The 17,964-nt window shown below is 41.8% G+C and overlaps 1 protein-coding gene across 2 annotated transcripts in view; it reads right to left on the minus strand.

The window, feature by feature from the left end:
• Nucleotides 1-17,964, minus strand: part of AK5 (adenylate kinase 5) — a 299,264-nt gene that overhangs the window by 86,009 nt on the left and 195,291 nt on the right. For both annotated transcript variants that reach the window (XM_040360665.1, XM_040360666.1), the window contains one exon: nucleotides 11,633-11,723. In XM_040360665.1, coding sequence (XP_040216599.1) covers nucleotides 11,633-11,723 — 91 coding nt within the window. The remainder of the gene's footprint in view (nucleotides 1-11,632; nucleotides 11,724-17,964) is intronic.

The raw sequence follows: 17,964 nt of genomic DNA on the forward strand, positions 1-17,964 counted from the left end.
GTATTTTTGCAGAACAGCAGTTTAATGTTTGATATGTCCTTAAAACAGAACTCAGTTTTTATTTTATTTTAGCAAATAAAATGCCTGAGGTGCATAAAATAAAAAAAACAGCAGTCACTGCAAACATACCTTGTCTCCATAGTTACATAGATCGGTTTAAAAAAAAGACACCAATCTATAAATATCAATCAATAGAAAAAAAATGTTTAACCACTTCCACACCGGGCCTATTCTAGCACTCCCCTCCTACATGTAAAATCATATTTATTTTTTGCTAGAAAATTACTCAGAACCCCTAAACAGACAGCAGACACCCTAGGGAATAAAATGGCAGTGATTGCAACTTTTTATGTCACACTGTATTTGCGCAACAATTTTTCAAACTTTTTTTTTTTGGAGAAAATAAACTGTTCCGTGAATAATAAAAAAAAAAAAAACAAAGCAGTAAAGTTAGTCCAATTCTTTTCTGTAATATGAAATATTATGTTACGCCGAATAAAGAGATACCCAACATGTCACGCTTTAAAATTGTGCACACTTGTCAAATGGCGCCAAACTTTGGTACCTAAAAACCTCCATAGGCGATGCTTTTAAACTATTTACAGGTTACCAGTATAGAGTTAGAGTAGAGCTAGTGCTAGAATTGTCGCTCTTGCTCTAACACACGCGGTGATACCTCACATGTGTGATATTGAACGGCGTTTACATATGTGGATGCGACTTACGTGTGCGTTTGCTTCTGTGTGCGCACATGGGGGTGCTTAAAATTATTTTAATTGTACGGCGGCGGTGAATTCTTTATCAATCGTACGGAGACCCCGGGAAAAAGCACTGGAGGGAGGCGAGAGGGGGGGACGTCCCCTCCCACTGCCTGTAAGAACGATCAAGCAGCTGGACTGCCACTATGATTGTTCTTATAGTGAATAGAATTGCCTGCTCTAAAAGACCTAATGTGAATGATGACAGCAGCTGCAGGCATCAATCAGATATCCCCACTGAAAGTCATAAGACGTCATTGGGCTAGAAATGGTTAAAGATGAATTTCAGGTATGGTATATTTTTACATACTGTAGTTAAACCAATGTAACTACCATGTTTTCTCGAAAATAAGACCTATCCTGAAAATAAGACCTACTGTGATTTTCCAGGATAGCTGCAATTTAAGCCTACCCGAAAATAAGCCCCAGTGGTTGTAAAATCCTATAATCCACTCTATTACAGTATTATATATTGCACAATGTGTGTGTTTCTGTAATATTATTGTGCCAAATATTCAGCGCTTACCTGACCTCCCGCTGCTCTCCTCCCCTTCTTCCGGATGTCAAAAGGGGATCTTGGCCCCTCCCTCTGCAGTGCTCGGAGCACAATAATATTACAGAAACACACATATTGTACATTATATAATACTATAATAGAGTGGATTATAGGACTTTAAAACCACTTTAACTTGGTTCACACTGGGGATTCCTAAATTCATAATGCTAATGACTCCTGAGCACAGGAACTGGCAAATACACATTACATGATAAGATTTAACCCTGAAAATAAGCCCTACTGTGTCTTGTTGCCAAAAATAATATAAGACCCAGTCTTATTTTCGGGGAAACACTGTATGTACAGTTAATATGAAAAGTCTACACAACCCTCTTAAAATATCAGGTTTCTGTCATGTGAAAAATGAGATAAGTATAAATCATTTCAGTAATCAGTAATCATTTCATTACTGTATAAACTGTACAACTTAATTGAAAAACAAACTAAAATCTTTTAGGTGGAGGAAAGTAAAAATAAACATATCTCATGGAATTAGGGCCAAAAAGTTCAACCTTGGTTTCATCAGACCATAAAACAAATTTTCCCACATTTTGGGAGACTTCAGATGTGTTTTTGTGAAATTTTGCTGGGCTTGTATGTTTTTCTTCGTAAGAAAAGGCTTTCGTCTTACCACTCTACCCCATAGCCCAGACATATAAAGAATACGGGAGATTGTTGTCACATGTGCCACACAGCCAGTACTTGCCAGATATTTCTGCAGCTCCTTTCAATGTTGCTGTAGGCCGATTGGCAGACCTGACCAGTTTTATTCTTGTCTTTTCATCAATTTTGGAGGGACGTCCAGTTCTTGGTAATGTCACTGTTGTGCCATATTTTCTTCGCTTGATGATGACTGTCTTCACTGTGTTCCATGGTATATCTAATGCCTTTGGGAATTCTTTTGTACCCTTCTCCTGACTGATACCTTTTAACAATGAGATCCCTCTGATGCTTTGGAAGCGCTCAGCGAACCATGGTCTTTGTTGTACAATGTGACTAAAAAAATGTCAGGAAAGACCTACTAGAACAGATGAACTTTATTTGGGGCTAACCAGAGGAACTTTAAATGATGGCAGATGTGTATTGACTCCTATTTATCATGATATTAAATGTGATTGCTGGACCAATGTAACAATGTAAGTATATACCATGCCTGAAATTCTTCTTTAATAAATTGATCACCTCTATATACAGAATCCTATTCCCAGAAGGGAAAAAAAAAACATTTTAAGCATGGTCCATTTTGCTCCAACAGAAGAAAATAATTTCTTCCTGATCCCTAAGGCAGTCAGATATTCACTAGATCAACAATCTCTGGTGAGATTAAGTTATAGAAGATAGAGATGGAAGCAGTGCTCTTCACAGGGTTAACCCAGTCCAAGCACGAGTACTGAAAAAGGGGGGGGGGGGAAATACTGGAGCTGTACTTTAAAGATAAACTATAAAGGCTTTAGCTTAATTTTTCTTTCATTTTTGGACATTTATACAATTTTAAACTGATATTTTATATATTTATAAGCATTTTATACACCTGTAACACAGAACATGTATTTTCTAAAGAGGGCACAATAGTAGCGGTTTGCCTTCAGACTATCTCTGAAGATCTGTACAGAGCCCTACTGAACTGGCAAGGTAGGGAGGAGGAGAAGTCAGCCCTATGACTTATTTATTTGTGTTTGCACATTTCAGCATCAACTATTGAACACTGTAATCAAGAAGTTTTTTAAGCAAAGAAGCTAAGGTTAGTTGGCTGCTAATCTTTTTTTAAGCAAAGAAGCTAAGGTAAGTTAGCTGCTAATCTAAAAGAACCTGAGATCAGCAACCCCCCGCATGGAAATTTAAACATGTAATATTTCATATTCACCTAATGAAATGGAAAAAATATGCCATATATAAACGAAGACTTTGTTGCCCACACTTACTTGGATTTACATATAAGAAATGAAGGCGTTCAAGAGCTTTAAACTTTTAATGATAAAAGTGTGTTGGCTGCATTGTGTCCTACTGTGAATTTATTTTAACATTAAAAAGCATTCTTTTTTACTGTGTTGGCTACTTTTAGTTTTTCTACTATTAATATTATCATTAACTTTTTGACTTTGGAACTTTTGCTTGTTGCTCTCATTGGACTGCATACACGTGAATTCTTAACCCTTGTGGAAAATATACATACGATGCCTTGTTTCTACTTTTATTCAGTCCTGGATTCAGACCTGCACATATGCTCAAACATATATACGGTCAGCATAATTTGTCAATCTGCTTAGACACCCCCGGTGAACATCAGCATCCACCAGGGAATGAAGAAAACTTGCAGGATGATAACTTACATGTACCAATGGCTTCCATGACATTTTTATTTACATGAATTTTTAACAAACCTGATGTTACAATTTGGAAAAAAAATAAAAACCTCTTGTTTATTTAATGTAAGCAGTAATATTCGGAAGTAAAAAGCTGCCTAGTTCTTGTTTTTACATAAACAGGAATACTTAATAAACCCAAAAGGCAAACACCCGAGAATGAAATAATTATATGGTAAGTAAGAAATACCCTTACAAGATATAAGACAAGCAGTAAGGGTTATTAACATTTATCAGGTGCCTGCAAGGTAGACCTGTCTAGCCCGCGGCAGAGTGCTGCAAATTTTATTCCGGCACTAATGAGAGTAGTAAAAGGTTATCTCTTTTCTTATAATTATACACTGCAATAAAACACAAACACTGGAGGATGTGCCATGCTGAATATATTTACATGCAAATTATACACTGCATAATCAACCAGATCACACTAGGTAGAAGTAATCCACCTGGAGACAGAATAGGCAGAGGGGAGAGAGAATAGAAAAATAATATGGCATGAAGAGATAGGGAAAAAGGAAAAAAAAGGAGCGACAGAGGGAAAAAAGAGAGAGAGAGGGAGCGAAAAAGTAGAAGGGAGAGAGAAAAAATGGAGTGAGAGAGAAAGATGGAGGAACAAGTGAGAGAGAGGGGAGAGCGTGAGAGTGAGAAAAGGAGATAGGGAGGAGAGAGAGAGAGAGATAGATGGGGAGGGAAGGAGGAAAAGGAAAAAAAAAAGTGATGAAAGAGGAAGTAAACGGGAGCAAGTGGGAGAAAAAGAGAGAGACAATGAGGATAGGGCAAAAGAGAGCAAGATGGAGAGGGGAAGAGAGCAAGATGGAGAGGGGAAAAGAGCAAGAGGGAAAGGGGAAGAGAGCAAGATGGAGAGGGGAAAAGAGAGCAAGATGGAGAAGGGAAGAGAGCAAGATGGAGAGGGGAAGAGAGCAAGAGGGAGAGGGGAAGAGAGCAAGAGGGAGGGGGGAAGAGAGCAAGATGGAGAGGGGAAGAGAGCAAGAGGGAGAGGGGAAGAGAGCAAGAGGGAGAGGGGAAGAGAGCAAGAGGGAGAGGGGAAGAGAGCAAGAGGGAGAGGGGAAGAGAGCAAGAGGGAGAGGGGAAGAGAGCGAGGGGAAGAGAGCAAGATGGAGAGGGGAAAGGAGCAAAAGGGCGAGGGGAAGAGAGCAAGAGGGAGAGGGGAAGAGAGCAAGAGGGAGAGGGGAAGAGAGCAAGATGGAGAGGGGAAAGGAGCAAGAGGGAGGGGAAAGAGCAAGAGGGAGAGGGGAAGAGAGCAAGAGGGAGAGGGGAAGAGAGAAAGAGGGAGAGGGGAAGAGAGAAAGAGGGAGAGGGGAAGAGAGAAAGAGGGAGAGGGGAAAGGGTAAGGGAGCAAAAGGGAGAAGGGAAGGGAGAAGGGAAGGGAGAGAGCGAGTGGCATATTGAGCGAGAGACTGGGTGGAGAAGTATGTTTTTATTAGCAGAAATTAAGCTCAATAATTCCTTGGTATTGTCCTTTATTTAGCTACATAATATACACAGGATCAATGCTGACATGTTTCAGCTATTGCAGCCGTATACTCATAGCATTAATTAAAATTAAAATGGCATTACTTATGTATTGTAATAACCCACTCCCCAACTAATGGAGGGGGCAGGATTGAACGTAATTACAATTAAAACCAATTAACATCAAATGTTAGATAAGCAATGCAATTTTAATTTTAATCATGCTATGAGTAAGGCTGCAATAGCCGAAACATGTCAGCATTGATCCTGTGTATATGATGTAGCCAAATAAGGGACAATACCAAGGCGTTATTGAGTTTCCAACTTAATTTCTGATTTGGATGTTCCAACAGGGGACTGGGGATCCTCCAGCCTGAGCACTGAATCTCAGCATGTATTTTTCAGGTGTACTAGTATGTTTCTATTACAATTATTATTTTATTTCAGATGTTTCTAGATTTCTCATTCTCCTTATATTTATCACGAGATGGTAAAACCACAAAATAATCCACTGAAATATATATAAAAAAACTAACAAACAAGTAATGAATTTTTTTTTTTCAATCAATAGCAAAGTAATACATTTTATCACATTAACTATGATTACCTAATAAACCAGTGCTGAAGCTATCAAGCTTTACATTCACATTGCTCCCTGAAGGAATACCGCAGTCAATCCCCTGTATATTTACTGTTATTTGAAGACTGATCTTTGCTTTTGGAATCATTACAGTATTTCTATCCACTGTATTTCTCTCGCTCACCTTCAGTTACGCATAGATAAACACTCTATTAGGGATTTAGTTAAAATAATGTATTAAATCTCTGCTTTTTACTGCATCCTGTGCCTTCTCACCTAGCGATTCCTAGCTGACGCACCAAATTAAGTCTCACACAATGTTATATACCTGGGGCTGGGAGGTCATAAGCAGTGTGTCCGTTATTGATCTCTTATTGACTGATCCTAGTAGAAATAAAGACTGTGCTTTATATAACTGTAGATCTTTAGAAAGAACAGACCACAATCAATGCACAAGGTCACCAGTAGTCAGGATCATAGTCTATTCAAAGCTAAGCCAATCACTCAATTCACCAAACAGAAAGTATGTGAAGGTCTTCCTGTAGAAAATTGTAATGCCGTAGTATCACATAACATTATAAATGTCCTAGTAATATTCTTTTAAAAAAAAATATGTATTTACTGTATAATACAAATATAAATGACTTCAGTGCATCGTCGTTAAAAATAAAAAGCACCACAACACATGAACATGTACATGGTACGTTGCATTAATTGGCAGGTGTGAATAGGCCCATAATGGGGCTTGGTTTGTTAAAGCCTAATTGAAGTCTGTTGTAAAACTAATGAGCTAATGCAACCGTTTTCATCGGACATGTCCCCTCCTCTGTACGGGGCCTGATGAAAACGGTCCATCAGACCGTTTTCATCAGACGAACCGATCATGTGTACGCGGCATAAAACAATTGCAGAAGACTAAAATGGGACTAAAACTAAAATGACATTTTAGTCCTGAGACTCATGCCCCGTACACACCATCACTTTATGTGATGAAAAAAAACAACGTTTTTAAAAACGTCACTTTAATTGACCGTGTGTGGGGGGAAAACGTCGTTTTATGTCTTGTAAAAAACGAGCAAAATAAATTAAAGCATGCTTCAATTTTATGTGTCGTTTTTCAAAACGTCGCTTTTTACTTCACAGAAATTGACCGTGTGTAGCAAAAAACGTCGTTTAAAAAGACGTTTTTACACCCGCGCATGCCCAGAAGCGAGCTTCAATGGAAAAAGTGGTGAGAACGTAACCTCGCTTTGCTAGAACATTGTGAAAAAAACGATGGTGTGTAGGCAACTTCGTCTTTGAAAATTGAAGTTTCAAAAACGTCATTTTTTACTTCACAGAAAATTCGACGACTAAAACTAAATCGAAATTTGCTGCCAAAATTAACACTGCTGGACACCATTTGTAGTGGGTCTGAAAGAATTTGATGTCGATCCCGGGGCTGGACTGATGAGTTTTGGACACTGCCAGATATGGGATAAAATGGTCTTGAAGGCGAGCCAGATGGCACCTGCAAGATGCCATCTAGGTACAGTCTGACAGTGTTGTGGGACAGGCTCAGATGACTGTGGCAGTAAGACAGGCATGTCCAAAGTCTGGCCCGGGGGCCAAATGCGGCCCCCTGTTGATTTAATATGCCCCCCCTGGGGATTTGGATATATATATTGTTTGTGGCCCCCAGGGCCACACAAGATATATACTGTATTTATTGGCGCTGCCTTGAAGGGGACAGGGAGGGGGCAGGACGAGCGCCGTCAGATTACATGAAGAGAATCTCCTGTTTACTCAGCAGCGTCTCTATTGGAAGTCCCGTCTCCTGGGATGCCATTGGACTACTGTTCTGTCTATCATAGGAGGCATTCTCCTGTTTGTAATCTGTTGGCACTCGTCCCGCCCCCTCCCTCTGCCCTCCGAGGCTGCAGATGGGCATCGTTCAGGCTGCACTGATGGCAATGGTAAGGCTGCATTTATGGCACATGTGAGGCTGCATTTATGGCACATGTGAGGCTGCATTGATTGCAATGGTAAGGCTGCATTGGTTGCAATGGTAAGGCTGCATTCATGCCAATTGTGAGGCTGCATTCATGGCTATGGTGAGGCTGCATTCATGGCAATGGTGAGCCTGTGCGTGTTATACGCCGATAAATACGGTATATCCAAATAACACGCCCAAGCTCATCCTTAGTCCTAAGCAGCGCTCTGGGATTCGTTGGGGCCACACATAAAATATATACTGTATATCCAAATAACACGCCCAAGCTCATCTCTTCACCACACACAGCCACAAAGGCAAGATAATTCTTGTTGGGCAGTGTATTGGTTGCTCAGACGAACATACTTAGACAGAATTTTAATGGTTCAAAGAATGTCAGGCAAAATAGTCGGCCCTCGCGCATGTTCACTTCATCAAATCTGGCCCTCTTTGAAAAAAGTTTGGACACCCCTGCAGTAAGACAAGGCTTCAGTTCCCGATTCCCTTACTGAAGATGCCGGTGCCTCCCCCCCGGAGCCGAGGGATGGGTCAGCTTCGGGTGAGGATATCGCGGGCGCCCTGGACAGGTAAGTGTCGTTATTTTAAAAGTCAGCAGCTGCAGTATTTGTAGCTGCTGACTTTTACAAAAAAAAAATGCAGGCAGAACTCCGCTTTAACTAGTTTATGAGAATGATATCATTCCGGTATAGTGATCCTTGAAGGAGTTAACAGAGGATCCTCTTGTATTCTGGTTATCACAGATGCTGTCCCTGGCAACAGTGCTAAAAGCCATCATAAGCCAAGTACAAAAACATGGATTCCTCTGTGCCGTGTCTCGCTTTGTCCCTCTGATACAGGGAAGGAACAAATGAATAGAAGGCTCACAGCGCAAGGCCTTTCGCCTTTCAGAGTTAGATGTCACAAACTAGAGAACGGCTTTCTTTAACGGAACATGATTGTAAAATGTCACCGAGCAACAATTAGGTGCGACCTTTCACCAAGGACTTGGATTGAATAGATATGGAGCACTCATATTATAAAATGATTTTACTTTCCTGCATTGTCACAACGTGGTTCTGATAGACTGGGGGTTTTGAGCGACTGTTAAAGCCCAAAATGATAATTTTTAGTGAAGCTAATATGCACATGTACAATCATGTGCATAATAAACAGACCGTACTTTACATGCAATAGCTGGATCAGCATCTTGTAATACACATTTTACATATAATTGTGCTCATAAATTTACATACCCTAGCAGAATTTATGATTTCTTGGCCATTTTTCAGAGAATATGAATGAAAACACACAAGTTACTCAGAAGTTGCTCTATTTCTTCTCTGTTCTGTTCACTTCCTGCTTGTCTGATTGTTACTCACCACCGTGAAGGGAGGCTTTACTGCGGTGGTCAGTGACGTGCTCGCCCCCTCCTGGGAACTACATCTGTGTGGCAGGACGCTCTCTACATGTTAGAGACTTCAAGGAGGTGTGAATTACTGGGCGTGCCGCAATGCATACTGGGAAATGTAGTTCTTACATGAACGAGCGCTGCAAACCAGGAAGTGAATGAGAGAACAGAAACTAGAACGCCAGAGGTGATATAGATTAAGAAATTTAATAGGTATTTACTCGTTTTTTAACATAATCATTACACTATTCTGTCTGTCTACCTTGCAGACATTAATTTTAGGCAAAACATTTTTTTCCTTTACAACTCCTTTAAAGGGGTTGTAAAGGTTCGTCTGGTTCCTTTAAGCTAGTACATTGTTGGTTCACTTACCTTTTTCTTTGATTTCCCTTCTAAATGTTTTTTTTCTTTGTTTGAATTTCTCACTTCCTGTTTCTCCTCAGTAAGCTTTCCACCATCATCTGAGCGGTGGAAAGTCATTTAGAACAGCTTACTGAACACCTTACTGAGGAGGAACAGGAAGTGAGAAATTCAGACAAAGAAAACAAAGAAAAAAAACATTTAGAAGGGGAATTGAAGGAAAAGGTAAGTGAACCAACAATGCACTAGCTTAAAGGAACCTATTTAGAAAATAAAAAATGAACCTTTACAACCCCTGGGGTTGAACTGGGGTATGTAAACTTTTGAGCAGGGTAATTTGGATAGTTTCTGTTGTCATTATGATTTAAAAAGAGTAAACACAGTTGATTGATAATAAATGGCTTTAGCCAAACACGAACCATGAGTGAAAGAAAAGTTTTGTGTTATCATTCATATTCTCTGAAAAAATGGCCAAGAAATCATAAATTCTGCCAGGGTATGTAAACTTATGAGCACAACGGTAAGTCTCTGGATTGCTGTATAGCCGTCATAGACCTTGGGCAACAGGGCTGCCATGGAGGATACACAGCTACCAGAACTTCATGTTACTGGCAGCTGGTAATAAGTTCTGGTGATTTATTTACGGTTCAAGACTACCACCTTGCTTTATGGTTTTATGGTCTTTATGGTTACAAATCCATTAAAAGTATATTAAACTTGATAATGGATAAGAAGGCTGTCAGACTGATGACCCACATTGCCGCCACTTCATCCATTGTTTTTTCTATTGTTGTCCAGTATTATCTCCTACCATTGCCAGAAGTCAGTACCCTGAAGGGGGAGTTTTGAGCCCCTGAAATGTGTTGGTTTGATCTTCTGATCTATTATCAAGAGTATTAAACTTTTACTGGACTTATTAAACGCTTGTGGCATTTTCATGTATGACAGAGCGCTGCCTCCTTGATTTTAATGTTGGTTTCCGGCACTCTGGATACTTACATTGTGCACCTACTACAGCATTTCAGGCAAAAGTAAAAACTTTTATTAGACTGTACAATGCCGTTTTACAGTGTGAGAAGGGTGAATGGATAGCTATGGTTGCACCCACAGGAGCAATCTCAGGCTCCTGCAGACTGTCAGTGTATCTCTCTGCTCGTACCTCATCTGGGCAGGCAGTTACACAATGACAGGGAGCATGAATGAACTACCAAGAGTGCTCAACAGTGCCCTGGTAGTTCATTGATAATGAGAACTACAAGCCATCGCCCACAAAGACTGATGGTACTTGTAGTTCTTCCATTCACAGAACTCTGTGAATGAATGACGCAGTCACTTTTCAAAAAATTATTTGAGAGCAGTTGTGGGGAGAGGATCCCTGGCCCACTGTTACAATGGGGTGGGGGGGGGCTGCTACAACAGTAACATGTTACACCCTGAAAAACATGTTACAAATGGTGAACTTATCTTGAAGGTCTGACAAAAAAAAACTGAAAGCTGATTGGTTTCTATGCACAGCTGCACCAGATCTTGAACTCTTCAGTTTTAATAAATGAACCCTGTGCCTCTTTAATGGTGCCATTACCTCCTGTGTTGTCTGAGGATTTAAAGAATTGTAGCCTACAGTGTTGGATAGACACATTGGGGGTTATTTACTAAAGGCAATATCCACTTTGAACTACAAGTGCAAAGTGTACTTGAAATTGCACTGAAAGTGCACTAGGAAGTGCAGTCGCTGTAAATCTGAGGGGTAGATCTGAAATGAGGGGAAGCTCTGCTGATTTTATTATCCAATCATGTGCAAGCTAAAATGCTGTTTTTTATTATCCTTGCATATCCCTTTCGGATCTACAGCGACTGCACTTCCAAGTATACTTTCAGTGCAATTTCGAGTGCAAAGTGGATTTGCCTTTCGCAAATAACCCCCATTGGGTAAAAAAGTAAAGTTCTTCCAGATTCCTTTTAAGGGACTTTGGTTTTATGTTTTGGAGTAGACCAGGTTAAGTGGTTTTATGATTGGACCCATTCTAGCTCCATCACACTATGCAAATCTGCACCAGTCTTTTTTACCATAACAGCAGATGATCTAAATGAGTTACAATGACAATGCCTGCAATATAACATCTGGGCCACAGAGATAGATGAATAGACTGAGATTCACTCACCTGCCACCGGCTCCATAGCAGGAAATAGTTTACTGTCAACAGCAACACTTATATCATAGAAGACTTCTTCCTCGTCCCTGTCAGCGTCAAACTGGAGAGGAATAGAAAGTGATCTTATTACTCACATATGTATTGACTCATCATATGCTCTGCGGAGTGCTCAGAAGATTGTTCTGTCTAACAAGACAGTTCTACAGCTCTTCCCAGCGCCTACACAAAATATAAACCCATCAGAGACAATGGCCATAGGCATAGGCTAGGGAGCACATTCATAACAGTTACAGGGAAACCTGACTGAGACACCAGGGTTTACTAAGATGCTATAAGCAGGTTTAAAGCAGATCTCTGAGTCAACAGTTAAATAGAAAGCCCAATTAAATATTTTATAGTATTGGTTTTGTTTATCAAAGAATTTGTAAACGTCTTAAAGCGGTAGTTCACCCTGCAGAACAACATTGTAGCATACAATTCGGCATTGTAGCGCGAGCTACAGTATGCCGGTCTTAATTTTTTTTATCACCGTACTCACTGTGTAATCGTACATCGTAGATTCCATCTGCCGCGGGGAATGGGCGTTCCTTTCAAGAGGGAGGGTGATTGACGGCCGGCTCTGGCGTGTCACGCTCCCCGAAGACAGCCGGAGTAGGTCTCGGCTCTTCACGGCGCCTGCGCACAGACTATGCGCAGGCGCGCTATTTTGGCTATTTCCGGAGAAGCGTGACGCGCCAGAGCCGGCCGTCAATCACCTTCCGTCTGGATTGGAACGCCCATTCCTCGTGGGCAGTCGGAATCTACGATGTACGATTACACAGTGAGTACGGCGATAAAAAAATTAAGACCGGCATACTGTAGCTCGCGCTACAATGCCGAATTTTAGGCTAGAAGAAAAAAAAAATTATTTTTTTATTTTATAGGGTGAACCCCCGCTTTAAAGTTGTTGTAAACCCTTCTATATACCAAATAAAGCGACTGGCCTCAGGTGATACACATAGATGAAACAAATACTTCTGCATAAGTTGTACCTGTCTATCTGCAGCCCTCTCTTCTCTACATCCATTCAAAGTGCTGAATTATAAAGCTTGTCCGAGCTGCCAGAAAAAAAGAGGGCAGAGAGTTGAAATCACACTCTACAGAGCTCAGTGAGGAGAGCTCTGAGAGCTGATTGGAGGGAAGGGACATTCCCCCTCCTTCGCACAGCACACAGGAACAGAGCTGAGGCTGCCAATCAGCTGGAGATCCTTCCGCTGTCACCATTTTTCTTTTGGGGTCAGGAAAACTTGTTAGAAGTGATTAATGCAGAGGAACCAAGCAGCAGGCAAAAGTGACACTTAGGCCCCGTACACACGGGAGGATCCATCCGCTGGAATTGATCCGCGGACCGGCTCCAGCGGATAGATCCCCTGGTGTGTACGATCCAGCGGATCTGTTTCCGCGGATTTTTATCCCCTGGGATGGATTTCAAGCAGATAAAAATTTGAAGACATGCTTTAAAATCTATCCGCTTGAATCCATCCCAACGGATTGATCCGCTGGTCTGTACAGACTAACCGGATCAATCCGTCCGAATGGATCCCCCGCATGCGTCGTAATGATTCGACGCATGCGTGGAATTCCTTATATGACAACGTCGCGCACGTCGCGGCGACGGCGCGACACATCATCGCGATGGGATTTCGGCGCGGATTTCGATCCGATGGTGAGTACACTCCATCGGATCAAAATCCGCGGAAATCCTCGAGAGGATTTATCCGCGGATACGGTCCGGTGGACCGTATCCGCGGATAAATCCTCTCGTGTGTATGGGGCCTTAGAGGTTTATTTACTAAAGCTGGAGAGTGCAAAATCAGACTCACTTTTGCAATGAAACCAATCAGCTTCTAACTTCAGCTTGTTAAATTAAAGTGACACTAAAGCTCTCTCCTGAGGGGGTTACCTTGCGGGCGTGCCCTATTGACCATAGATGCTATGTCATTATTTTTTCAAACGAACCATTTTTAATAGTCTAGAAAAAACAATGTTTTTTTCAACCCGATTATTGTTAAGCCGGCCTTGCCTACACACGATCGTGAAAAAAAATGCTCTAGCAAAGCGTGGTGACGTACAACACATACGACGGCACTATAAAGGGGAAGTTCCATTCAGATGGCGCCACCCTTGGGGCTGCTTTTGCTGATTTTGTGTTAGTAAAAGTTTGGTGAGAGACCAGTCTGCGCTTTTCAGTCTAAGGCCCCGTACACACGATAGAATCTATCCGCAGATAAATCCCATCGAATGGGTTTCAGCGGATAGATTCTATGGTGTGTACACTCCGGCGGATATTTATCCGCGGATATTTCCGAATTCCAGCAGATCGAATATTTGCTGACATGCCAAACAAATCTATCTGCTGGAATCGGATCCCACGGATGGATCCGCTCGTCTGTACAGACTCACCGGATCCATCCGTCCAAAGGGATTCCCCGCACGCGTCGTAATGATTTGACGCATGCGTGGAATTCCTTATATGACAGCGTCGCGCCCGTCGCCGCGTCATAATCGCGGCGACGGCGCGACACGTCATCGCCAGAGGATTTCGGCGCGGATTTCAATGCGATGGTGTGTACACGCCATCGCATAGAAATCTGCTGAAATCCTCGAGAGGATTTATCCGCGGATACGGTCCGCTGGACCGTATCCGCGGATAAATCCTCTCGTGTGTATGGGGCCTAATACAGCGTGATGAATGTGCTACCTCCATTACGAACGCTAGTTTTACCAGAACGAGCGCTCCCGTCTCATAACTTGCTTCTGAGCATGCGCGTTATTTTCACGTCGTTAAAGGCTACACACGACATTTTTTACGACGTTAAAAATTACAATGTTAAAAACGTCAACGTTAAAAATGACGCGAAAATTTAAAGCATGTTCTAAATTTTAAACGTTTGCGAAAATTGCTCTGGAGCCCACACATGATCGTTTTTAATGACATAAAAAAAAAACGGTCGTGTGTACGCGGCATCAGGCATTGTCTACTCCTACTAAAGCTGGGGCATTTTCTACTCCCACTGGTCACAGTCTGGACTCCCTAAAGTCTGAAGAACAGTAAACTGGCCCATTTTAGAAGGTTATAGACCACTGGTGTAAACAGAGAAGCAATTAACCCGCCTGGCGGTATTCCCGAGTCTGACTCGGGCAGGGGTCAAGTCCTGGGGAAAAAAGTGTGGGAACTCCCACCCAAGATCCACTCCCCCACCAAAAAAAAAAAAAATGATACGCTCATATGCATAATTACTAAACCGCATGTTCTTTCTAAATGCGATAACTTGCGGCAGACTTCCGCAATGTCTCCTGGGAACAATGACAAAAGCTCCCAGGAGATATTGCGGCATCGAGGAAGTGACGGAATACCCGCACACTACCTGATGAATCCATATACAGGAAGCGGCCAGTAACATAAAGGATTACTAAGGTTCATCTGCCCCTGACAGTGACTCGAGCTGGGCATCACCGATTAGTGAAGGATTGGCTCGGGTGGCTCGGTTGCTCTAGTCCTGCAAAGGGAACTGAGTTCCTGCTGTGAAAAAAGTGCAGGAACTCCGTTCCCACGCGTTCCCACAGGACTTGAGCCCTGGACTCGGGGTTAGATTTTCATGCTGCGAGCGGTAACCCCAAATCAGACTCGGGCTCGCCTCGTTGGATCCACAGGGAGTGTTTACTTACCTTGTCCCTGGATCCAGCGATGCCACCACGCTGTGTGAGCGAGCAGGACCTCGCTCGATTCACACAGCGTCCTCCTGTGCCGCCGATCTCCGTTCCCTGCGACGTTACGACGCACGGGAGCGGAGAACGGCGCCAAATTCAAAAACGTAAACAAACACTTTACATACAGTATACTGTAATCTTATAGATTACAGTACTGTATGTAAAAAATACACACCCCCCCTTGTCCCTAGTGGTCTGCCCAGTGCCCTGCATGTACTTTTATATAATAAAAACGTTTCTTTCTGCCTGCAAACTGTAGATTGTCCATAGCAACCAAAAGTGTCCCTTTATGTCAAAAATGGTTTTAGAGCAGCTAGAAAACAGCGATAATAAATTATAATCACTTGCAGAATTGTGCGATAGCGATTTGTGGGGAAATTCGTCATAAAAAAAATAAAAAATTACAGCAACAATTCTGCAACTGAGCAAATTTCAGTGTTTTTGATTTGATTACATTATTGAATAATTTTTATTATAATTATATTATTATTTGTTATAATTATTTATAATTATTTATTATATTATAATTTATCATTTTGTTTTAAAAAAAATTTCATACCCGGGATGCCTATTAGAATCTTGTTTGGTCAGATTTAAGTGAGTTATTTCTAAAAATTACAGGCCTACAATATAAAACGCCAAATTTCCTTGCAAATAATGGTACCGCTTTCAGCACCTTTTTTCTGAAAGAATCATACCGCCAGGGAGGTTAATGACTTACAAACGTATCCTCCAACTATAGATTGAAAATCTCCACCAGAATGTGTGTCATATTGATCTATTCGGTTGTTGACTATAGATTGATTATTCCTATCAGGAAAAATCGATCAGAAAAGAAAAACAATCATTTATCAAAGTGTGTATGGTTGCCATACGCGTTTAGAGCTATATCTTTTGAAATTTGCTTGTGACAACTCTGAAGAATTTTTATATCCAACAGATCAGCATAAAAATAATTTCATAAATGCTTAGTACAAGCTGAAGGAAGCAGGGAAAAAAAGAAGGTAATCAGAAAATCCCAGGCCGCCCAGCTGCAGACATTGACAAAGAAGCCATGTGTTGCAATGGATTCATGCATAAATGCTGCAATCATGGGCTATTTCTTCCGAATGTGCTGCAGAAAGTCTGGTCCTCGTATACAAGAAAAACAAGCTCTATTCTGTCCCTACAACATGCTGCCTCAGCACCTTCACACGCTGGGTAAAATGCTCTATTATGACAAACTCCACCAGCAAGCATATAATCGGAAGTGAATAGGTTTCTAAATGGCTTTGATTTGCGGAGCGTGTATTAATGCTTACTAAAAGAAGTCATGTCTATGGTATACTGCGCCAGTCGCCTAGCAGATCTTATCCAACCCCTCTTATCGGAGGGATACTTGGCTGACAGGTTAAAAGCATTCTATTACTTCTGCTGCCATTACTCTATCAAGTTCAATTGCAGAGAAGCCCAGAAATTCATGAAAGCATGTGTGGCTACAAGCTGTGAATGTGATACCAAAGTCATGGAAATCATAAATTTACAAATCGGTGCGTTGGCCATTGGTGGTAATTTACAGGAAGTACTTGTGAACCTGTGTTCATCTTGAAAACAAAATTGTCTGCAATGGAATTTACAAAATTGGAATTTTTTTGATCATGACTGGAATGTTAATGTGAATGTAACATTACTTGGCTAACAAAAAATGTACTTCTTTAGTAAATCAACCCCATTGCCATAGAGCAGGGGTGTCCAAACTTTTTTTTAGAGAGGGCCAGATTTTATGAAGTGAACATGAGTAAGGGCCAACCATTTTTCTGACATGTTTGCCCGAGCACTAATACACGGCCCAACAAGAATTCTCCTGCCTTTGTGGCTGTGTGTGGTGAAGAGATGAGCTTGGGCGTGTTTATTTGGATATACCGTATTTATCGGCATTTATAACACACACCTTCACCTTAGGAGGTAAGTTTCAGGGGAAAAAAATGTAAATAAAGAGCTGTGAAGCAAAATAAGGATCATTGCCCATCAATGCAGCCCAATCAGTGCCATGAATGCAGCCTCTCTATTGCCTTGAATGCAGCCTGATCGATGCCCATCTACAGCCTCGGAGGGGAGGGGGGGGGGCCGGGACGAGTGCCAACAGATTACATACAGGAGAATCTCCTGTTTACACAGCAGCCTCTTTAATACAATGTCCCGCCTCATATGATAGACAGAGGAGTCGTCCAATGGCAGTCCAGGAGACGAGACTTCCTATTACAGATGCCGCAGAGTAAACAGGAGATTCTCCTGTATGTAATTTGACAGCACGCGTTCCCCGCCTCTACCTGTCCCCTCCGAAGCAGCACCGATAAATACCGATAAATACAGTATATATCCAAATTACCAGGGGGGCCACATTAACCTGAAACGGGGGCCACAATTGGCCCCTGGGCCGGACTTTGGACATACCTGCCATAGAGAATAGAAACATGATGAGGCCTGGTGCATACGGGCATCCAGGGGGAAGGCGGCAAAAGCAGGCAGCCACCCAATTAAAAATATCTGGCAGAAGCCCCCAACATTACTCCGTTTGCAACCTATCAACAGCAATATGGCCTCTTCTCCTT

Source organism: Rana temporaria, chromosome 7, assembly GCF_905171775.1.
Source record: "Rana temporaria chromosome 7, aRanTem1.1, whole genome shotgun sequence".
Taxonomy (NCBI): Eukaryota; Metazoa; Chordata; class Amphibia; order Anura; family Ranidae; genus Rana; species Rana temporaria.